The sequence below is a fragment of the Melozone crissalis genome, unplaced genomic scaffold, assembly GCF_028551555.1.
Source record: "Melozone crissalis strain CALT ecotype California unplaced genomic scaffold, PUWL_Pcris_2 ptg000009l_1, whole genome shotgun sequence".
Taxonomy (NCBI): domain Eukaryota; kingdom Metazoa; phylum Chordata; class Aves; order Passeriformes; family Passerellidae; genus Melozone; species Melozone crissalis.
In genome coordinates, this window is record NW_026535787.1 from 4,863,803 (window position 1) to 4,889,001 (window position 25,199).

Here is a 25,199-nt window from a genome sequence, read left to right on the forward strand (position 1 = left end):
TGTCAAATAGCACTGTAGTTTCTAAACTGGGTTTGGTCGAGATACATGCTCCCGATATTTAATTTCAGAAGAGGAAAGGGTTTCTCTGTGATCAAGAGCCAAGCACACAATACTGTAAAATGCATTCTTAATCCTAAAGAAATGTGAAATCCAAGTCTCTAAAACAGTGTGAGACTCCTTGGCCCCTCCAGTCTCATCATTGCCTTTCAAAAGAGCAGTCTCAAGGAGGTTTTACACAATACTTGTGCTTATTTGTCTTTGTTCACTCGACTGGCTCTCACCAGGGCTCTGAGGACACCACCAGTCCTCACTAGCCTGCCTGACCTGGAATTAATTTTCAAACCAAACAAATATTTTAAAATTAATATTTCTGGCAAAAAAAATCTATCTATTTTCAATGAGCACCTTGTAGATAAAGGCATCCTGCCTGACAAGAAAAGATGTATAATCCAGTTACACAGACAAGAGGCAGTGGTATCAGCCACTTGTATTTGGGAGTTCTTTGTCACTGTATAATGTTCCTTAAACTGCCCTGTCAAGAAAATAAGAAGGCAGGATAGATGTAAATGGTCAAAAATAATCTCTGCCATTTCACTAATGTGAAATGTGAGGGTCAGAACTATGCATTTTTCTCAGCCTTCTTACTGTCTCTCAGCCCAAGGTAGGATCAGTGCCTCAAAGCAGGCAAGGGGCTGCTTTGTTTCAGAGGAAATGAATGCTGCTGCCACTCCTAATGACAATCTCCACTGTATTAGAGAGTGTTTCTGATTTCATAATTCTTTGAAATTTAGCAAAGTCAGAGCTGAAAGGTGACAGGGTAGGATATATCAGGGAGGTTTGCATATGTCTGCAGCACTACTCAATTCATCCATCTCATGGCCTTCATGTGGACAGAATGACAGGATGGTGTGGAGTATTTTGGCGAAGCACCCTGGTTTCACCTCTGCTGGTTAATGTGAAGTATTTCTGATGATCTCTGGACAGGCATTCTATCTTGTCTTCTGTAATTCTGCCAGTCTCTTCAGTGCTGATTCCTTCCATCCATCAAAAGCTTTCCCTCTTTTGGAAGACACAAATAGATGTGCAGTGTAGGGGTTAACAGCCACTAAAATTAACATGCTCTCAAAACCATAAATAACTTGTTCTGAAAATTTGAATAGCTAACTTAGGAGGGAAATCAAGTTCCACATATTTAACTTCAGCATTGTTAATCAGGACATTTGAAAGAAAATTAATATTTTCTCAGAGATTAAAAGCAAATTCATTCTTTTTGAAAATCAGGGGGGTTTATTCATTTCAGTTCTGAGTGAAATGAGACTGGTAGAACCAACTGGAATTGGCATAATGAGCTCAAATTCTGAAATGCTTTTGCAGAGCAGTTTTGTTATCTTGCCATGTAGTTCCTCTGGTATTTCAATAGACACTTTTCAATAGGCACAACAGAAGACTGTTGATAGTAGTGAATAGTTCTAAATTACGATTTGAGGATGTTAAATTCTGACTCCTTGTAGCATTGCACATGAAAAATTTGAGCATCAAATAAAAGTATCACTCTAGTGAAGTGGCAGAAGGTTTTTGTACAGAATGATGAATTATGTCCAATATTTAAAGCTAATCTCTCTCTTCACTCTGAAGCTCTTCTTTTCCCCCTGTTTCTGTCATTGAGGTAAAGACAGGTACTCTGCTGGTGTCTTGGAAAGTGACTGCACCATTCAGTGACACTGCACATGAAGGAGCAGTAGCTGACAGATGCACAGGAATTCCTGTGCCAGATCAGACTAATGGTGCACACAGTTCTGCGCCTCTTTTCCCAAAATCAGACACTTCTAGATGTCTGTGCATCTGGATCTGATGGGTTTGCCCCTCAGCATTTGGGACACCTGCAGCCAGCGCTGTGGCAGTCCCTCTGAAGTGTCTGTCACTCCAGGGAAATACAGAAGGGGCTTTTCCACAGAAACAGGCATTTCTCACACCTCTGGGGCACAGTGAGCCTGATGCACTCACTGGGTTTGCTGCTGCCTGCTCACACACACCTTGCCTTCAGCTTTTCACCTCAGGCTCTCAGTGCTGCCACTCCTCACTTTAATCAGCTCCCAGGGCATGCCAGAAGTTCTGACATCACAAAGGTTTCCTCCTTTGTTTCTTCACATCACACATTTTGAGCTTGCTGATGCATCCCCACCTTTTTTTTTTTTGGTAGAATCATGGGCTGTAGCTGCCAGCTACATTGTTCTGCTGGAGTTTGGAAATATGGTTAGATTTTTAATTAAAGGAACTGTTAATGCCTTCTGCTTTTAAAGAGATGTCTAATGTGTAGAATAGGAAAAGAAAATCAAACTGAAGAAAGCAAAAATGCAGCTGTGGCCACACAGGACATCACAAGCACTTTTTGGTGGTGTGAGCTCAGAGAGGGCACTTGGTGAAGAGCTGTCTCTCTCTCATGCATGGCCTGAGGTAAAGAATGAGTTGCAGTCCTGCCTTTAAATGGGTGGCAAACTCTGCTGGTGCCAGTTGTGCAGGGAAAGCCAGTGTGTGAGTAGGTGTGGCTGAGGGGGTAAATTTCATTTCAAGGGCTCATCTCTGAACAGTTCTACAAGCTAAGCAATGTGAACCTAATATTATAATTCCAAGGGGACTCTTATGCTGTGTGGTAAAATTGCTTATTAAATTACAATCACAAAAAAAAATCAGGAGATAGGCACTGTTCAGCTGGCAGCATACAGGGAAAAAAAGGCTGAATTCTAATTATTTGAACAGTGGAGTTAGTGTTATTTCACTGTGTGAAAACAAAATTAGGTTATCGCTGATATCATTATTAATGTATGAGATGAAGCAGAAAAACAATTTGTTTCCTAACACCCATTCTGCCCCTCCTCCCCACCCCCTCCCCCCAAAACATAAAAAAAAGAGAAAATAACCCAAAAGCAAAAAGGGCTTTCTAACACAGCTCTGAGAGATCTCATTGCTATAGCAGCAAAATGTAGATGATTTATCAATTATCTTAATTTGAAGGTGAGGCGTTGTGCAAACAGTATTACATTTATTATTTCCCCAGTTAGATTAAAGTATAAAAAGGCATATCCAATATCAGTAACACTGTTTATTACTCTAATCAGAAACAGGAAATATATTTTCAGCCACTCTAAACCTTAGGTGTTCTTTTATTATGCATGAGCAGCTATTACTACTGTTCAGTGATACATGTTCCTTAAGGTACTCATATTGCAATCTCCACCTTTTGAATGCCTTTCAAATAAATAAAACAGCTTTTTTGCATAAAAATATATTCTGCAACTGTAATTAAGTATTGAAATTCACATTTTCATGAATGTAACTATTTCATGCATGAGATGAATCCATTGCAAAAACTTTAGAGGTTTTTAGAGCCAGCACAAGAGTGTTTTATTTTACATTACAACTCTGAACACATCATATGCCCTTGAATGTGAACTGCCTTGAATTTTGTTAAGATTCTGTTCTTCATTCTCATTTTCACACTCAATGAGCCGCTACTGTTTCAGTCCAAAAGGGATCAGTCAGTGAAGCTGTGTCATGAAAGTAGTTATAGAGTCTGATAAGATTCTTTAAAACTCATTTTTATTTAGCCAGGAGTCACAAATCTAGCTGCAAACACTGCTCGAGATGTGCCCTCTCTTTTCAGTATCATTTGAGAATACAATAGCAAATTTAAGAAAAGGATACAGTGTAAAGATAGTTTTCCTGTTATGTTATCCATACTACGTTAATATATACATTAAAAGTAAATTCTATAAATATCCAACTGCCTTTGATTCACATGTATAACTTTGTCTTTTACCTACAACTAGATATTTAATTATTAACATAAGAATTTCATTAAAATTAAAAAATATTAATAAAACTCTCCAAAACAGCAATCTGTCTGAGGATGGAATTACATAAGTTTGATGATAAAATGTTTATAAGTAAAGAACTAAACCCAATCCAGTAGAAAGGACTAGGCCCATAACTCTGAGGTGTGATGAAATATTTTTGGAGTGTCTTTTACAGTTAGACCCTAAAACTCTCTGTGTCTCAGATGCATCCGTTTGGTTTGTGTAAGGTGCACATTTGTGGTATTGAATAGCTGATTTTTCCACTACCTCAGGGAGCCTAGCCTTGCATATTCCATGAAAAGACCACTGAAACCAGACTGGGAGATCAAACACTAAGTGCTCTTACCCAATTTCTTTAGAAAGTATAAATAAATACTTCCTGGAGAAGAGACAAGAAATCAGCCTGGCCTTTCCTTGGAGAATTTCCTGCGAGAACTCTCTTTTGTCCCCCTGTTTCTTCATTCACATTCCCAAAAAGCATTTTTAATTGCTTCTGAAGTGGAACAGCTGTACCAGGAGGGGACCAAGAGCATCACACAGGGCAGTGCTGCTGAGGGCAGGTGGCAGCAGGTGAGGCACAAAGTCTTTTTGCATCTCTGATGTGCCAGATGAGTGATCTGACCATCAGGATAATGGATAAATAAAAGGCAGATAGTGGAGGTACTTGGGCAAAAATACAAAAAATACTTTATTAGTGCTTAGATCAGTGAGTAATTTACCACATGTGAGGAAGCAAAAGCTTTGAAAAAGCAGCTGCAAAAAGATGTAAAAATGTCCAAAGGGCCTCTTGGTCTCTTTCATACAATATAAATGTTAACCATGCATTTTCCATCAGCAAGGAGAGCGTGGCTGAGTGGCACAGCCCCACAGACACAGAGCCTGGATTTGGAACCATTTATTGGTAGAACAAACAGCTTCTCAACAGCCAAAGTCAGGCTTCAACAGGTCTCAGATAATTTTTCATACATTCAAAGCAAATTAGCAGAGATTTACATACTTGTTTTTAACTGTGGCCTCTCTTCATTGCCAAATGGATGTTCTAGTTCATTTCCTCTTTTGTTTGAGTCAGAAATACAATTATAACACTGAGCAGAATCTATTACTGCTTGTTGAAAGCAACTACTGCTGAGTGAGCTCAGGTCTACTGACTGCCTCCTTCTACCATCTAGTGGCACTTTCACTACACTGCTTTTCTCTCTCCAAAGGGTTCACTGAGAATGATAATAAATGTACACTCTTGAAAAAAATACACTTTTGAAGTGAGCAATGTACCTAAGAAAGGAAATACCTTTTTTTTTTTTTTCTGAGATGGAAAAGTAGTTTTCACACAGGAACTATTTATGAGAAAATAGAAAGGATTCAGTGATATAAAATACTTATGTCAGAGAAAAACTCTGCATCCTGTGGTCTTGTAAATGGTAAGTTGTTTATTCATTTCTTTCTTTTTTTTTGTTTTTTTTGGTGGGAGAGCTTGGATTTTAAGTTGTAGGCTGCACAATGGCACTGTTGAATATCCTAAGGAAATGCCTATTTAGAAGCACATTTGGTTTGTTTTCTACCTGGATATTTAGAGGGCACAACAAAAAGTAAAATATGTCATCAAATGTAATGCTCTGAAGGCATATAGAATATCTATAGTTTCTTTCCTGATTATACAATTTTATTAAGAGCTTTCAGTGCTCAGGTTTGCAGTAGATGCTTCTGTTTCATTTAGGGAAAAAGCTTAAATGTCAATGAACTAGGAATTAAAGGCTTGGGATGTTTTCAATCAAAATGCACGTTCTGGTTATTTATATGACTGAACAAACATTAATCATCTCAAATGCTTTCTGCTCTTTGAACTGGATTGTTTTCGCAAAGTGCAGGTATTGGTGAATTAGACTGCATATGAAATAATTTTTTTTTCAAATTCCATAAAAAAGGCATCCTTCTTCCTTTCCACTTGCAGCAAACTGACACAGCAAACTGATGGAAGTCAGAACGTAGAATATCAGAATCCAGGGGTTGTATTTTTTTCCTTTTCTTTTAAAACACGTGTTATTCTGTATCCTGATCCCCTGACAAGTTTCCATCCTGTCTGCAGGGTGGGAAGATCCCCATCAGGTGGACGGCTCCCGAAGCCATCGCGTACCGCAAGTTCTCCTCCGCCAGCGACGCCTGGAGCTACGGGATCGTCATGTGGGAGGTGATGTCCTACGGAGAGAGGCCCTACTGGGAGATGTCCAACCAGGATGTGAGTGCTGCCCAAAATGCCTCTGCATCTCTTTCAAACGTGCTTTAAAAGTTATTGCCGCTCCCTGCCCTGCTTTGCTGTCTCGTTCTCTTTCTAGGCTAGAATCTCAATTTTAAAAAAGAACAAATTTTCTCTAGTATAATTGAAAGCTTGTTCTAGAAAAAAAAATATGGGAAAGGGGAAATGGTAGGGGTTTTTTCTCTACCACAGTTTAAGTTCTCACAAACTCTCTTGTTTGATGGATCCCTGTGACAGCTCAAACTGGTACACTCAGTCTTCACACCAGCCATCAAGCTCTGTGTCAAAATGTGGAATATCAGCCAAGCCACCTTAACCTCTCTCATATATGTGCCTGGAATATTCCTGCATTGGTTCTGAAGAATTGACAAGACATTCCCAGATGGCTGTTTTTACATTGTTGCTAAGTTATTCAGCTGTTCAAGTGTGGTTGCTTGTTAAGGCTGATCGGTCATTTGGGGATAAGGATCTGAGAGAGGTTTTAATTTTAAAAAATAATTTCACTATTTCAGGAAGAAAAGGAAAGAAGCAACCAAACCTGTCAGAAACAAAAAAATACTATCACAAACCTCTCCATTTAGAATATATTATATAATCAGCTACAGCATGAAAATAGCATTGTTTAATTACTCCTACATCCAAAATAAAAGTGTCTGTTAATACAAAATAATGCTGCAGGCCCTGCTGATGCCAATTGCTAGGGGTTTTCCCTGCAGTTCAGCAATTCCAAACACAAAGAATTCCTTTTCTCCTACCCAGAGGATTTCAGTGCCAGAATGTGAGCAGTGAGCATCTCTGACCTCCTACGTACATTTAGTCACTTCAAGTGTCATGGGGAAATTTCAAGTTATTAGACATAATGTAAAGTTTATTTTACTGGATATTTGGACTGTTCTTTTAGTACAGTAAAACGCCCTGAATTCACTTGGGCTTATTTTGCAGAAATAATAGGACTTTCAAAGGTCAGTGGTACTGTACAGATGGCAGAGAAAACAACAGAGAGGGATGTGCACTAAACAGATTCATAAAAGACACAGGATGCAAACAACAGTCAATGAAGTCTTGCATGGGTACAGTCAGAGGTTCTGCTACATCAGAATGTCTGCTGACAGTACCATTAAGACACTTACTGGGTTTTGATCATAATAAAGCCCTTGTCTAGATAGCAATTAAAATATTTCTTGAATTGGGTGTATTTTGGTAGATCACCAAAAGTTTTCCAAGTATAAACTCTGCAGAACTGGGTCTGGTTTGGGGTTTTTTTTTTTCATTCCATCTTACCAATTGCTGTTCAAATTATACAGCTTTGGAAAATGCACTCACTTTTTTTTAGACCATGGCTAAGTAAGTGATGATCACAGCTGATGAGAGAAGTGTTGAACTGGTACATGCCACCTAAATAAACCCAGTCTGGTGTTCAAAGACTACAGCTGCTCACAGGTATCCAGAATGACTCAACACCTCTGCAAATCCAACATCCTCTATTTATATTCCCCAGCAAGGATTTGGAAGCTGAACTTAAGGAAACCGAGTTGCAAAATGCTCCTCATAAAATTAATACTGTACATATAATAAATTTAAGCCTCTGCATAATGCAGAGGCTTAAAAATGTTGCTAAGTTTGAGAATTGCTCTTGTTTAAGTAAATAACCATTTTATTATTGTGGTAAGTCACTTCCAAACTGTGTTGGTGCTGATTAATGCACTTCTTAGATGTGTGGCAGGCACCAGAGGTGTCCATTAATTAGGGCTGCTGCACAGTCTGTCGTGTCTTATTGCTTAATTAATAAACATTAGCCAAGATATTGAACTTTCCAAGGGAACTAGTGTACTGATGAACAGACTGTGCTAAGAGTCTGGCTTGCTAATGCTCATGTGAGGGAAGGAAGATTTATATTCCATGCATTTGGTTTGTAGAACAGCTGTGAGTGAAGTCTACTGGGACACCTGTTAGAGGCCACCGTATAAATCAATGCATGGTGCAGAGCTGCAGTATTCAAAAAGAAGGCAAAAAATGAAAAGAATTTTTAATGGGTTGTAGTTGGTATGCAAGGAAACTACTGCAGCAAACAGAATAAAACTCCTTACACTCCTGAAAGTTTCTTGTAATACTGAAAAAAACCAACTTATCCTAATATAGCTCTTTCAACTGAGAGATATCAAAACACTTGGCAGGCGCCTGGGATTGGCTCTGCACCATGAGGCAGCAGCAGCTGCCTCTCCCTCCTGGTAGATTTTTCAGATGTCAGGAGGACACAGGGACAATGTCCCTCTGGACTCTCTTCTGTCTCAGTCTCATTAAAAAAGCTGTCAGTTAACTTTTGGAAGCAAGAATCCCTGTTACTATTAATAATGAAACTATCAGGAAGATTACAGCTTCATTTTCAGATGGCATTTTCGCCAGTTGCCAATTAATTTGAAATTGCACATGTATAAATTTTGTGTAGAAGCAGAAGAATAGAATATTGCTCAAACAGTAGAGGAATAAAAAACTGCTCAGACAATCATAACCAATATGCAATATTAACTCTGTTAATATTCAAACTTCACAGCTATGTCTGACATCAAACAAGCTGTTGCTGTGCCCTTCCTGTAGATGCAGATTTCATGATTGATGTGGTGCATTGTCAGCCTTACTCTGACAAGGGGAAAAGGCATATGAGGGGAGTTAACATGCAAAATCTTTACATGTTTTATAATATACAATTGTCTTTTACAAAGAAAAACTTAATACTTCTTCCCTTTTAGGTACATGCATATCTGATTTCTCTGAACAGAGAGAGATGGGTGCTATGCATGTGGCAGAGCAAGAGCTAAAATAAATATATAAATAAATAAGGAACTAAAATGCTCTAATTTTTCCTTTGAGACTTGATTCCCATTGCAATATTAGACACTTATCACATCTTTACTCTTGCTTCTTAGAATCTAAAAATAATACTTGCCTCACAAGGGATACTAATGAGGCAATATTTCTAGTTTATTTTTTAAATGTGCTGGTATTAATGAGAAATTGTAATTATCCCAGTAGCAGCTGGCATTTCTCTTCATACTGAAATGTTCCTTTTGAACAAGAGGGGAAACAAAATGCACTGTGACTTCATTTTCAGAGATACGTTAAAATAAAGTGTGGCAGAGAAAATATATCTGGAAATTTATGGTTGATTCTGGGTTTTTCCTGAATAAATTACTTCAGCAAAACCTCATCAGCCCTCTATTGTTGTGTTGAGCAAATGCTATATATCTCTGAAAAGTCGAGCAGCTTTCCTGTTGCCTTAAAAACAAAATACATTTCATAAATTCCACATTTGCAACAGGCACAGTTAAATGTAAAAAAATTCAGAATCTGCATTTCTGGGCTGCTAAGGATGGCCAGCACCAACTAAGCCCTGCCCCTCTGTGTCAGGAGTGTTTTATGAACCTACTTCTGACAAACTGAATATTGAGAAATTGAGATACATTAATAATAAATGGAAAAATAAATGTGAATAAAATTCCATGCACGTGGTTGAGTTTTGCCCGTCCTGAGTCCGTGGGGGCATTTTTATCACTGGGAGACAAGGTTCTGAAGGAAATATTTCCCTGGCAATGGGATGGTGGCATTTTTTCCTGTAACAGCAGCATGTGCATTACAGGACCAGGTCTCCTGTGTTTATAAAGCAGACAAGCAGCTGTGAGCAGCTACAAAAGGCTCCTTCCATTCCCTGCCATGCCATCAAGGGGAGCTCAGGTCCTAACGTGGCTTCCTCACTCTTATTTTATTTACATAATGCTTGCAGCATAAGCATTAGGCATTGCTGAGCAGAGCCAGCATTAATTCAGAATTCAAATAGAGAACGGGGATATATTCCAGGATAATAAGATTGAATATATTGAAGGCAGAGCTGGTGCTGTAAAACATTGATTTGCTGTAAACAGTTTAATGTAACCCCTTCCAGCTGCATTAATGAGTCTGCAGCATGTGCATACATCTGTGTGAAAATGATTGATGTCTCCCTGCAGCCCATTGGGTATCAGTGCAGCAGGTATGTTCCTCCTAGGTGCCCTGTGTGGTTATAAATATTTTGTGCAATCATTTCTACATTAGCAAACATTTAGCATTGGCTGGATTTTTGTGTGGGAGGGTTTTGCATGTGTGCTAAGGCTGGTCTTTTTGCTAGCTTCATTTTTGATCAGCCACTGACTAGGTTTGCATTCCTTTTTATACAAAAAGAATCCTGACTGTGTAATTTGTAACATCATCCCCACTGCTACCACCACTCATTGCAGAACCTCCTGACCTTCCTTTGTGTTTTTTAAACCTTACATAGGATGAATCCATGTAAGCTGTTATGAATCCCTGAAGCTTTCCATGGAACTTAGCTAGTTTTGCTAACTCCTATCAAGCCAGGTTGCTACTCTTCTTTTCAATCAATGTTTTTTGCTACCCGTGTTACTGAAAATGACTTTCCTTCGACTTGGATCAACATGTAATTTACATGATTTTCATACATGTGATTTACCTGTGGCAGCAGATCTGCTTCTTTCTGAATCTTTACCAAACACACTTTCTGTATCTGGTGAACCTGAAGGTCTCACTCACTTTAGGGTAATACTATCATTTTATTAACTTTTGTTCAGTCACAAACATCTCAGACACCCAGGTTTCTGAGGGAGACTGCACAAAATAACATTGCTGTAACTTGCTGTGGGGGACATTGCCAGAATTAATCACACTCTAAGGATCAGCAGAAACATGTGAATACCACGTAAATTGTCAGGTGCCACGATGTGTATTTGTGGTGCTTGATTGTATTGGGGTGTTGCTACACACAAACACTGTGTCAAAATGCAAATATTAGAGCATGGTGGGATGCAGTGGCTGTACCAGGTAAGTGTGTGGTCCCCTGAAGTGAAAAATAATATTGGTGAATTCTTTACTCCCTTCCCGCTTTCTTAGCTGTTTGAAGAGGATGACCAGTGACCCTAAAAAGTTCCTACTGTGTTTCACATGCCTACAAAATATTTCCTGTCTCCTACAAAATATTTCCCCTGCCAGTCTTGATTCTCCAAATGAAGCCCCAGCAATGCATAAAGTGAGGGTGGCTGTGCCATGGATAATTTATCATCCCTGGTTTCTAATTATCAGTGTCACACTGTCCTTTCAGCATTTAATGCCTGGTAACCATAGAGATTTCTGTGTTTCTGTAGGTTATCCTGTCCATTGAAGAGGGCTACAGGCTCCCAGCTCCCATGGGCTGCCCAGCATCACTTCACCAGCTGATGCTTCACTGCTGGCAGAAGGAGAGGAACCTCCGTCCCAAGTTCAGTGACATTGTCACCTTCCTGGACAAGCTGATCCGCAACCCCAGCACCCTTCACACCCTGGTGGAGGATGTCCTTGTGTAAGATCCTTTTGTTACATTCTGGTTTTTCATAACACATGGTGGCTATCATTATGGGCTTAAGGCATTAGGCAGGGGTGGGAAAACCAGAAAGTTCTGAGTTCATAAAGTCTCGCAGGTTCAAATAATTTTAAGCCCCCTTTAAGGTTTGCCTCCTTGTTAATACAAGGAGGTTCTTTTCTCAAGCCATGCAGATTATATTAGGCTTTTTTATTATGATTTTTTGTCTGAGTTCTGTTTGTGCATTATCTATCCTTAATCTTTGTGAGTCTCTTTGTTCTTTTTGTGTGTGTGTGTGTTTTGCCTATGTGCTTGTTTTCTCTTTGTAATTTTTTTTCTCCATTCAGCAGCCTGTCTCTCCATCTGACAGTGCTCAAGCAATTTGTGAACTGCCTTGGAGTAATATCCTGCAGAAAGTAGCTGTGTCTTAGCTTGCTAAATCTTTATTTTCTGCAGCAGAATGGCAGCAGTGACCAAATAAGCAACTATGCTGTTACCATCCCACAACAAATTCTTGATAGTGTTGCCCAGGGTTTTTTCTTTTTCATTAATAATGTTTCAGAAATGAATGCAAACACAAGATAAGCAAGGCTGAGGTAGAAGAATTTGTCAGTATTTGTAGGCTTATTGATCCAAGCTGTCCCTGCATATGTCAGCTGAAATCAGCAAAGGTCCAGGTGGCCTCACTCTCTTCAGTCACCTGAGATTCACCTTAAGATAAGATAAAGGTGCTTTCATGGAGACCCCCTGGGCTTTGAAAGGGTTCCCAAGCCCTGAGTGGGGCTTGCTGAGAACCTTTAAATGTTTTTGACAAGGGCTGAGCAACAAGGCAGAATTGGGGCTGGTACCTTGCTGTGGGAAAGGCTGAATGGAGAAGTTGGTAGGAAAACCTGGAGAGAGGGCTGCAGCCATTTCATCAACACAGACCAGGGAGACTTGTGGGACTAAATATCCATGCCCTAGAGTTAGCATCCTCTATGGGCGTATGAATATAAATATAAATATGTATGACTTGCTATTTGTACCTGGATCACTTTATTTAGCATCAGAGTAATGTATTTTTATCTCTTTTTATTTAAATCATAACTTAGGGTCTAAAATACTTATGCTTTGTTGAACTATGACTGACTTCACCTGCTTCTGAAAGCTTTTTCCCATTCATTTGAGAATGCTTGGTGCCGTTGTTGGGTAACCTTCTGTAGAATCATAGAGTAACTCAGATGGGAAGGGACCATGGTAGATCTTTAATTACAGTTTGTACTTAACAGTGTTCTCCTGTCCTTCAGCTTCTCCCTCTTTCATTCTGATAATATGAATGAAAATCACTGTACTTAGTGCATTTGATATGTGTGGGTGAAACTTGGTTCATTAAGATATGAGACTGTGTTGCTTCCTACATTAATTCATGTTCTATCAGTAAATGTAGGCTGGCTTTTGCTGTCTAAATTTTCATTTGCAACATTTACAACAAATTGTGTCTTTCTTCTAAAGACTATCATAAAGCTTTTACAAACAGCAGTGTGCATTTTCTGCATTTTTTCATACCATTTCTCTACATAAAATGCATAAAGCAAGTGGAAGTTGTGAGCCCTCCAAATGTGGCACACAACAGAAGACTGGAAATCAGTGCCCCAAAATTACAATCTTTTTTTTTCCATCTTTCTGTTTCAGTTGTGAAAATATTAGGGGAAAGAGCTCAAAAATAAATGTGACTAAATTAGCTCCTTCCATTGTATTTGCTCCTTTATGTAATTCTATGTAAAAGCAAAGATAAGACATTTTATTCTTTTGGCTTCTTTTAGGGTGAGATTTAGCTTTTGAGTACTGTAATCAAAATGTTCCTGTAGCATAATGGTATCACAATGAGGAGCCATCTGGGGTGGGGTGGTTGTAGGTAAATGTAAAAATCATCTCATGGTGGTTTAATTTCCTAAATTGCATCTCATGCTAAATTTTCATTGTCCTCTACATTGAATACTGTATCAAAAAATTATTATAATCCTGAACATGTTGATCTGCAGGGAAACATTTTGGGGAACAAAAAGAAGTGCAGTGGGAGAGGCATATTCCTCAGTGTGTTACTGAGCTGCAGTTCTTTAATAAAATGTATTGTTTAAGTAGTGCAGCTTGGCAGACTGAAGTGATTTATAAGTTTTAGACAAGAGGTTAAAGAGATGCTCAGTTAAGGTCTGACCTTTACAGCTCAGGCTCCTCTCTCATTCCTTCTGCCTTTTAGTAAAAGCTATGTCAACCAGGGTAAATTTGGTGTCATATTTTGTATTGCTTGGTAACCTTTGCTCTTTTTTTTGTTTGTTTTGTTTACAGAATGCCAGATTCACCTGGTGAAGTTCCAGAATATCCTTTGTTTGTTTCAGTCAGTGACTGGCTGGATTCCATAAAAATGGGTCAGTATAAAAATAACTTCATGGCAGCAGGTTTCACAACTTTGGATATGGTTTCAAGAATGAATATTGAGTAAGTATATAATCTATTATCCCTACAGTGACTAATTAATTTGAATTTGAATGCTGCAGGCACACAAATATTGTAGAGTATGGAACAGTGCTTTCATTTCCTTTCCTTCCTCAGCTCACAAAAGACAAATACAGTTATTTAGCAAAACAACACAAGAGATGTACGATGGGGAGACCCAGAATTGATAGATCCACTCTGTGACCACACCAAACATAACCAAAGGCCAGGGATGAGTGTGTTTCTTGGGGAATCAGTTTTGATCTAGACCACTGAAATCAGTGGCAAAGATATTTTCTTACGTTGCTATTAATATCATCAAGACTTTATCAGCCCTAATAATGAAATTGTTCCGACCATCTCTGACATCACCCTGTGGTTTTTTAATGCAAACCCTGCACTCAATACAGAAGTGTTTGGGCTAACTATGGATTCATATGGTAGCATGAGGATGGGATCTGTTTTGCTCTCTATTCCCTTCCCATGAATTCCCAATCTTTTATTTGATGCTGGGACTGCCTGTGTTAATGGTAGCTGTCAGTTCAGATTGAAGAATTTTACATGTAAAGTTAGGACTGATTTTCTCCCACGTGCATCATTTCATATTCACCTACATTGAATTCCATCTACCACCACATTATGGTATAGTCACTCAGTCTTGTGAGATCCTTCCAAAACTCTGCACAGCTGCCCCTCTTCCTTCCTGCCCTGAACAATTCAGCTTCACCAGCTGAATTGTTCCCCTCTTGCTCACCTGTTTTCCAGACCATTTACCTATTTGTTGAGCAATCATGTTCAACATTATCCCAGCAGAAGTCCCTGCAGATTTATATAAATAACTGCTTTGTAAAACCTGACCATTTACTGCTGACCTCCTGTATTTAAACAGCTATTTAGTCATGCAAAGACCACATTATGCTACATATTATGTTATACCCTATATTACACAGAAGTTGCTCCTCATTGTCATTATAAAGCTTTTGTGAGGAATCTTCTCTAAAGCTTTTGGAAATCCAAGTGAGGTGTATCAAATGGATCATCTGCATCCACTGGAAACAAGTAATTTTATAAAGCAGAACTTTTATTTGCAAAAGCCATGGTGACTCAAGTAGCTCATTTATCCAAGCATCCAGTAATTTTGTACTTTGCTGTAGTTTCTCTTACTCCCTGTAATGATCACAGACTCACGGGTCTGTGGTGCCCCAGATCTTCCCTGGAAACATTTTGTCTGGCACCATGCTCCATACTTCAGGCACCAAGAAATTTTTTAACATGTGGAGCACAGCTGGTAACTCCCTCTCTCACAACTATCATTATTTCATCTTCACTTTCTTTTGGAACTTTTGCCTAAATATAATCTTGTCTGGACATGGGTTGCTGCTTGTTTTTACAGTTTTTCCTATAACCTCTCCTGCAATCACTTTAGACAGATACTTTGGCAAGTCCCCCAGAAAGGATCTGGCATGGGAGTCATTTCAATTTCTTCCACAGTGAATGTCAACTCAAATGGTTAAGTCTTCCAACAATGGCCATTCTTTCAGTGTTCTTTAATGCCTAAATCATCTTTAGACTCTACACATTTTATGGCAGGTTTCTTGTACCCAGTGAGTTTGCAAAAAGATTTATTATAAGTTTTATTTTTTCTATTTCATTGTTGGGGTTGTTTTTTCTGTTTGCTCCTCAAGTTCATTTTTAGTCTGCTTTACTGTGCTTCTCCAGCTAATCTAAGGTTATCATCCTTTCTACTTTCTTTAGATACCATTTCAACTTGTTGAGAGATTCCCTCTCTCTTCAAAGAATTTGTGTTATTCAAGACTTGCTGACTTCTTTTTGTGCTTTATCAGGCCTTCCTTGATAATAAGCATTGGTCTTGCATTTCTAAAGCCACTCTCGACTGTAAAGCTTTATTCTTTACACTGACTCCTTTTAATTTCTCAGATGCTCAATATTTTTGCTGACCTCAAGTGTTGTCTATCATGCCCCATGAGAATGTTGAGCCTAAGCACATAATAGTTGCAAGCTCTGCAGTGGTTCCTCAGCTGGAGCATACAGATCTGGAGATCAGATGCAGATATCTGGAAGTGCACATCTGAAACTCATGAAGGCTATGCCTTATCCCATGAGCTCCTTTACTGGTTGTATCATCAAACAGTTTTTGAGGATAAACAGGCAATATCTGTCTATGTCCCAGTGTGGGATTTTCATAATGGAGAAATCTGGCATATCTGAAGTTTCCTGTCCTCAGCGCCTCTGTGATCTTTCTCAGCTCTTGCAGCTGGGGATGTTTATAGAAAAACTAAGTTGGTGGATTGTGCTGAGCTGTGGTGGCTGTTGACTTCATTCCTGCCAAAGAGTCGAGCCCTGGGGGTGACAAGAGCTACCCACTCTGGGGTGCAGGGCTAGATGAGATGAAGGGGGACTGGGAGGGAAATCAGGGTCAGTCTGGAAGATTCATTGCTAATTTGATCTTTAAATCATCTCTCACTGCCTCATTCACATTCCCCAAATCATCAGAAGCAGGACCTCTGTTATTTCTGCCTCAGAACTGTGATACTGAGTGTATAAGCCCCAGTCCTTTTCAGTATGAGTGGGAAACATTTGCTGCAATACCCATTACAAAAATAGGCTATTAGAATTCACCTGATTAGTCCTTGAGATTTGGAAAGATTAAGTGAGTATCACTAATAAGCCTCAGTATCACTAATTTAGAGCACTAAACACCAGTGCTCTAAATACATCTTTTTATTATATTCTTTTTCTTAAATCACTGTTTTCAAAAGTTGTAATTGACAGATGCAGAAAATTGGAACATTTGCAGCTTTCTCATATGCCGTGGCCAGGGAGGTAAACCGTCCTGGAGAAGAAGTCATCATATAATTATATTCTTTTGTGCGCCAGAGGCTTTATTATATTTGCATCCAAGATGAAACTTTTTATCTTGCAGTGACATTAGAAGAATTGGAGTTGCACTCATTGGACACCAGAGACGAATAGTCAGCAGTTTACAGACTTTGCGGTTACACATGATGCACATACAGGAGAAAGGATTTCATGTATGAAAGTAATAGAAGCAACTGTGTTTTGTGCCTCAGCATTTCTAAAATGGAAAAATATTCTCATTCTTCCCTCCTGCTCTTCCCAACTTCAAGAACTGCAGTCTCCAGTTCAGACTATACAAGTACTTCTATGTTAATGCTTCCAAACCGGAATTTTTAATCACACTGCACAGCTCCTCCACCAGTTCTCTGCCAATAAAATCCTGGCCTACTGCAAGACTCTTGCTGCACATTGATGAATAACTCAGCATGGATGTGTAACTTTGTATAACAGTATTTGGGAAACTTTCATGGACTTACTTGAAAGTAGTAATCTATTTGGCCTGGTGTGGCTTCTTTATCGATGTATTTAGAATTTGCTGGTAGATCAAAAAGTATTTGACTTCTTTCATGTTCTGTGACCATGTAACTTCCAACACCAAATGTGCAATCAAAAAGGAGTTAAACATAAATATTTATTTTATCTCTTAATTAAATCCAAAAGTATGTGTCCTATCATTATATTACTTTCTAATAGTTTGAATGCTGGTAAGCTGGTGCCTCAAAACATTAGTATTGTTTGCAGAAATGACTGATGATTTTATGTAGCAAGTTTTCATTGTGTGAATAATTGGAAGCATAGTGAGAGTAATCTGTTTGAAATCTTGAGGAAAGTTCTTGATTTTCAATTACTTTAGCACTCGACACTTTTTATGCTTTAAATTTTAGATTAGGTTGGAAAATTTGTTTATCCTTGGGATTCCTCACCACCCTACAACCCTTTTTTTTTTTTTTTTTATGTAATACTCAGCATTTGCTTCTACTACTGGAAAACTGACCACATGTAAAACACGGTTGTCAGCTCTGTTGCAGACACCCAGATTTCAGAAGAGCTTTCTGTTTCAAACATGCAGGTCTCTGCTGTTGGATAGGGAATCATCTCCAGCAGCAGCAGCAGAGCTCAGAGGGCCAGCCATGGGTGGGATGATGGGATCATTCCCGTGGGAGCAGGCTGGCCATATCCTCTTCCAGCCAAGGCAGCAGTGCAGCCCCACTGCTGCTGGAAGTTCCAGGCTGCAGGATGCAGTGACCTTGCACAAAGGCAGAAAAGGAGATGCAGGACAGCAGTGTGGTAACATGTTGCCTTGAGCCTACTTCTAACTGCTTTTAGAGGTTAAAAAGCAAACTCTGCTGAAATGGGGCTCTGGTCATTCCAGGCCAGATCTTCATTTAGTACAGATCTCTAAAGGACATCCGAGGTATTACCTTTAGAACCCTTCAATAGCCATATTTACATGCAAGGAAACGTCAGCGAAGGCCTAACATAATATTTGTACCTCTCTAAGACTTCCAGCTTCCATGTTTTGTTCAGACAACTGACACAGACGTGCTGGGCTACATTTCCAAACTCTTGCATGGGATATGCACTCCTGGGAGCAGGGGCAGGACCGCATGGCCGTGCTGTGGAACCCCACGCAGATCTGCACTGCATGTCACATGTAACCTGTGCAGAAGCTTCTCTTCATTCCTGTGTCCTTTGAGGGTATCTTTGAGTTCCGTGGCATCCCAATGTACTCCAGCATTGCAGCTCTTCTGTTAAACTGTGCATTTGGGCTATCAGTATAATCTATGTGTATATCAAAAGGAACTAACTAATTTGTGTAATCATAATGGTGTTTACTGCTTCATTTACAGCTTGTAAATCACGAGGTGTTTCCTAAGTCTTGGAAAAGGCTGCCATTTTATATCAGTCACAAAGAATGAAAATCAGAAAGCAACTCAGAAAAAATTATGCTTCCAACCAGATCACAGAGTAAGACACGAGGCCTGATTTCTGTTGTCAATTTATGTTGAAATAATTGCATTAATTTAGGTGAGATAGCAGGAATGCACTAAGTAATTTTTTCTTTCTTTCATTACAAAAAAAAAGGCAGATGTAACTGAGGAAAGAGTTTTCTGAAGACCAGGAGCCACTGGTGTTCTACAATGCCAATTTGATGAGCTTGTTTAAAGAAGGGCAGCCTCAATCCTATTGTAGCTCCAAAGGTAATTTTGTCAGCAGGAGTATTCCCACTGAAGTCATCAGTCCAGCACAAGGATGTGAGTTTTGCAGGATCACAGCCCTTCAGTGGGGAAAAAAAACATTTGTTCTTTTCTGTGACTGTCACTCAAAAAATTCTGCCTGAATTCCACATTTGAATAATTTTTTAGTAGAGGTGCTCTTACAGAAAGAAAACCATACTTACCTGAAACCTTTTGAAAAATACCAACATACCACAGAGTAATTTAAAAGAGGATTTTAGTTCATCATTTTATTATCCATTTTGCCTATCATTGCTTCCATGGCCAACAACAGGACATCTCTGGAATGAGCCTTTCTCACAATTAAATGCATTACTGAGGAGGTAGGAGTCTGTTATTTGTTAATGGGGTTTCAAAATCATTCATAGCTGACCCAAACAATGTATGTGCACTTTTACATTGTCTTTTGACAGTTTTTTTCGTTCCTGGTAGTGAAGATGCAGAATTGACATAGTTATATGCACACAACCTGGATATATTTAATGAAAAATAATTTCTAAATTTATCGCACTACTGAAAATATTTTTTAAATAGAAAAAAAATATAACAAAAGTAAAACATTTATTAATCAGATATATTTTTTATATAAACAAGAGTTTGGGTGACCAGAAAGGAAAGAAGAAGGGATTCTTTGAATGAGCACATTTGTTAATAACGTTGTAAATCCAGGATTTTGTGGCTTTATACAGCTTGGTTTTTTCTGTTGTTGTTCCTGTTGTGGTGCAGTATGACACTTTTCTAATAGTTATCTTGATGAAATTTACATTTTCCCCATTTTGGAAATGTTTTATTTGCTCTTGTGCTGATTCCTAGTCTATTCTTGCTTTAGTTTAGCAATTTTTTAATCTTTTTTTAATTTAAAAACAAAACAAAAAAACAACCCTAAGAGGTGTTATTTTTCAAATGTGAGCTTAATTCTGTGCAGTCCACAAATGTATATGTGAAATTAGAGTAACTTCCTTTGTTACAGGAAATTCTTTCTTCAGGAGAAAATTAGCTCTAATTATCCTGCATACTGCAGAGTGCAGCTGGAGTTTAAATTTGATAAATTAAAGCAAATTTAATAGGCTGGTTTTGAGAATCTGGCCCACATTACAGAGTGCTTCATGACTAAAAGTACCCATTGAAAGTTCACAAAATAAAGTGTGAACTATATGCAAGCAACCAAAAAAAAGGTGTTATAACATGGATGTGTGTAAAGAAATAATTCTTACCTGTTTCTCTGCATTCAGTGACAGCTCATCCATTCAGGTATCTGTGCTTGGTCAGATGCATTTCATGCCTTAATTGTATCCAGTCATTTTGCTGAACCTGTGAGACAGGAGGGTCTTGTTCACGATGTTCATGGTGTCAAAACTGAACAAGGCACAGCAGAATGTTTAATAGAATTTGCTCATGAGGTGTTTGCACATTGGAATTATTGAGAAACAATGGGATGCTATGAGGCGAAAGGAAGAGAATTGAGCCACATCATTTAAATTTTTCTCAAACAAAATTTACCCTTTTTGTTTCCTGTGAACTTAAATCCAGTGTCTATCCAATAAAAGCTTAGAAACATGCCATGCTTCAGGACATCAGACAGCATAAAGCAATCCTTTACTTGCAAATAGTGCACTCAACAATAAAATAAATTAGATAGTAAATTAGTCAAATAAATTGTGTCCAATATTCTGTTATTAGATATTACTTGGATTATTCTGATACAGAACTCATAGACTGCAGTACTTTGATTTTTACATCACTTAAGACTGACTATCCATTTGCTATTTTTAATATAAACCCAACATAAGGCTTCATTAATTTCTTTTTCAATGCAGATTCCTACAGGATTCAAAGATGGGTCATAAGTAACAAACAGACCCCCTTTATGCAGAATCAGCTGAGATTTACCATGAGGAATGGCAGGGACTGTGGAGGAGCCTAGTGAGACTGCGTTACCCACAGCAATTTCCATCTCAGAATGACCCCATGGGACACATCAGCCACCAAGGCAAAGCAGCTCAGAACATTTTTCACCTTGTATTGAAGAGCAGTTCCTCATTTCCAGCTGTCCCTGTTGTAAGCTGCAGCAGTTATGGAACTGTTTTACCTCAGCTGATGGAGTGGTTCTGTGGGACACGTTCTGGCAGCTCAGAATTCTCTTGTGAACACAGGGTTCCTGTAACTCCCCTGTCATGGGCTCACTCTGTCTTGGAATATTCCTTCAGAGAGTGAAAAGCAGGACTTGCCTCTAATCCAGCCCAACATTTCTTTAGTTAAAATAATTATAAAAGGTCTGTCTTCCATTGCATCTTCCAGGAAAAGCACTAAAAATAGAGACACTTGTGGCATTTGCACATGGTTGAGAACTCTGTATTCTGTTAAGCAGTTTTCTTCCAGAATACCCTTGTTCACCAATTGTAATGAATCTTTCCTGAATAAACAGCAAAGATAATTTCTTTTTTATAATAGCACTATAATTATTTTTTGAGAATGAGGGAAAGATGTGGTGGGCTGGGCTAACTTGTAGTACAATAATGATCTTGAAATCTCCTGGGGAGAGAAATTAATAACTCCCTTAAACCTACATAAGGTAAAAAAGGGAAGGACTGTCCATACTATGCCAAGGAGCTCTAACAAAAACTCAAGCTGCATAATACAGTGCCAAGTACTTACAGCTGGCAAAATTTTCCACCATCATATCCTATATTTAGTAGTGCACACTGCCCATCCATGAGTGTTGTATATAATTCCTCAGATCGTAGACCAGGATATGGTGAACATGTTGTGGTTATAAAATATTTGTCTTTATGTACATACAGAATTATAAATAGAATGGATATCATAAAATCAAATTTTTCAAACCTAGAATTAATTACCAACAACACTAATGGGGTTTATTTGCTTTTAAAAATTTTCATGGCATGCACTGTGTGTGTATAGTTCTTCCCAAAATTCCTTGGCTTGTTAACTGGAAATGGACAGCCTCTCTTTTCCTCCACTGGTAGAAAAAAACATTTTGAAACTGGCTCAGAGAAAGCTGCCTGCTCATCCTTCTGCTGCCACCTCACCCAACCCCTTCCTGCTGATTCTCTTCCACTCAGCTAATTACTGTAGAAATTAGTGATCCCCAAGGGGAAGCAAGGTGCCCATGAGCCAGCAGATGCAAGATGGAGTCCATGCTATAAAGAGTTTCAGTTCCTCTGCTGAAATCACCAAAGATGTTTGCAGAGTATATAAATTATTTTCTTTTACATGACCATTTATGGACACCTAGGAGGTTAAAATGAGGGAAATTTTCAAGGGCGTGTAAGTAGGGATAAGCCAACATATAGCACAAAAAGATAAGCTGACTTTTAGAAGGGAAAAAGAACAACAACAGTTGATGAAAAACCTAAGGTTAAAAATGGATTAAAGTATATTTCCCTATTTTATATGTGAAATAAGGTAACACCAGTTCAGTGGGATCTATTTGTATGTATATTTCTTTAAATATCCTGCATGAGTATATCTTACTTTCCTTTCCTGCAAGAGATTTCCCAAGTACCTATCTCTTCCAGAAAGGTTTAGCATATTATCTGATATTTTCATACCTGAATAATTAAACTGGAATTTAAAAAATGCAAGTTCTGGCAGTGAAGATATGGGGGGAACAATAGAATTAAGAAGTTCAGTCTCAAAGTAATTGAAAGTTTTCACATCTGTTCTACTTTGTTCTTGTCCAAAATTTTTACCTGTATCTATCTGAGAACTTTGACTAGTTCTGCACACATCTCAGTGCCACCTCAGAAACTCCTGAATCTGTAAATGGTTCTAGTTTGTGCAGCTTAATTCATATAAAAAGGCTGATTTGACATGGGACTTTATAGAAGACTAGAGTTAGGTATAATAAAAAATCAAAATCCCTATAAAATATCTGTGAGACACCATGAGATAAGATATTTTGCCTGATTATACTAACACCTCTTCATTTCTCACCACCCAAAAATCAAAGAGAAATCCAGGTCTCTGCATTCTGAACTATGGGATGTCAAGGGACTCCAGAGAAAGTAACTAACTTTGAATCTAGAATCTGGAAAATCAGGTTTGGGAGAAATCTGCTTTGGAACCCAAATATTCCTTTCTGGTTGTGGATGATGGAAAAGTGCCCACTGAAACAGTCTAGGGACTATTTTCAAAGTATCATCACCACACAATGCTCTGAGTGATAAGAAGGAAAAAAAATCTATTTTCTGACCTTTCAGGTTCTGGCCCAGGACAAAAAAATTAGGTACAGTTGTCATAATTGATATTGGAAAGTCTAGCAGACAGAATTCTGAAAGACTAATTGTTCTTATAGCTACATACTGACTTTCTTGAGAGGAACCTAAATAAATAATAAAACATAGAACTTTTCAGTTAATATTGGTTTAGAAACAGAGTTTTAGTTTGCTTTTTAACTGAAAATTATTAATAGGAAAAATGAAAAGCATAATAGGATTATTATTTTCTCCTGTTAGAAGCTGGGTGCTCTGAGCTGTCTAACTTATCATCACAGTCTCTTGGTGTAAAATAGGATTAGCTGAAAAAGACAAAGTGCAGCCAGTGTTCCAAATCTATAGATTATTTGTCACTAATTGTCAATTTGGGAAGTTCCATTTTTGTTCTGGGCAAGTTCTGCTCTACCACACCCTGTATTTCCAAATCCTGCTGAATGACTTTAATGAGCATCTCGATTAATTCCTGGGAGAGTGATGTGACTGTGAGGAATTAAAAGTTCCTGTGTTAATAGGCAATAGTGTTGCTGTGATCTAAAATCACGAGAGTTTGTTACTGACTTCCATGGCAGTGGGATAAGCCCAATGTCCATATTTTCTGTAGGGAGGCTCCAGCTCTGCAAACAGACTCTCCTTTTCTGCACCCCACTACTGTCATGGTTAATTTCTTGTTAGAGAACCAGCATTTATTGGGACATAAGCTGTCTTGTTGTTCAAATAGATTGCTAAAAGTTTTTGCTGGTTTTAATTGTTCTGTTGAAGCATTTCAGGTTGAGATGTAGGTTGGTCCCTCAGGGCATGATCCAAAGTCAGCTGTGTCCATAAAAAGAGGTCAAGTGAGTGAAACAGGTTTTGAATCAAAGGTTTCTACAGATGTTCCTGGAACAGATGGCCTCATTTAATGGGGAGAAGAGAGTGCACTGAGCCTAAAAGAAAGGCTGCTACCTCAGGGATGTGATCAAGTAAGCTGTGGTTACTTTCAACATGGAAAAAGTAAAATGCAAGGTACAAAAGTTGGGTGCTGCAGTGTTTGTTGTTTTCTCTGGCTTGGATGGTCAACTCTGACTTTGGAATTAGTTACCTAAATGACCTACACATCTAATAGGGTATCTAGCAGAAACTGTTTGGCTTTGTGGGGTTTTTCTCCCCATATAATTTCCCAGACTTCTGGTTTTAAATTCAGGATGAAACCACTAGCCCCATCAAACAAACAGAACTTCCCAAACAAAAGGGACTTTTATGTTTTTATTCTTTCCTAAACATAAATCAGGATGCAATATGGTCTCCCTTTCATAATACAAGTTCTGACTGATGATTTGCCTCTTTGAACAAGCTGCTTCATACTCCTGGTGCACTGCAGTCTTAAGTTTTCAGATTTGCCCAGTTAATGAATGGCACAATAGCAAATAAAATAACAAATGCCCTGTTAGTGGTTCCATTTTCTGGATTCTTTTACTAATTCCCTATCTGGAGAAAACCATCCACTCCAAGATTCCTAATAAGGAAACCTGTAAGCATTTTACATCCTAATGGCCATGATTCCCTATCTGCCTCTCCCCAAGTGAGCTTTGAATTGGCAGTGTAGTTTTTTACTACCATTTCTTCTGCAGCAATTTCTTCTCCCAACTCCTCTAAGTAAGGCTGAGATGTCTGTTTCACACTAAAAGTGGGAAAAGTTGTTCCTTTGTTAACTCTGGTGACAGGATTCAGTGTTTGTTGCTCTTACCCAGAGCCTTCCATCTGCTTCTGTCGAGGCCAACATCAACATTCTCTGGTGGTATCAGTTACATCACACACGGCGCTGCCGTGACTGACTGCAAACCCAGAGGCATAAAAAGGGCTCATTCTTCTCTGGGGTGGTGGAAATCCTCCTGGCTTCGGGAACTT

The 25,199-nt window shown here is 38.6% G+C and overlaps 1 protein-coding gene across 5 annotated transcripts in view; it reads left to right on the plus strand.

Moving 5' to 3' along the window:
- The window catches only part of LOC128933502 (ephrin type-A receptor 6), a 364,188-nt gene extending 341,160 nt beyond the window's left edge, over positions 1-23,028 (plus strand). For all 5 annotated transcript variants that reach the window (XM_054270497.1, XM_054270499.1, XM_054270498.1 and 2 more), the window contains 4 exons: positions 5,938-6,087; positions 11,295-11,488; positions 13,814-13,963; positions 16,905-23,028. In XM_054270497.1, the coding sequence (XP_054126472.1) occupies positions 5,938-6,087; positions 11,295-11,488; positions 13,814-13,963; positions 16,905-17,019 (609 nt within the window). In that variant the 3' untranslated portion in view covers positions 17,020-23,028. The remainder of the gene's footprint in view (positions 1-5,937; positions 6,088-11,294; positions 11,489-13,813; positions 13,964-16,904) is intronic.
- The last annotated feature ends 2,171 nt before the right edge of the window (positions 23,029-25,199 follow it).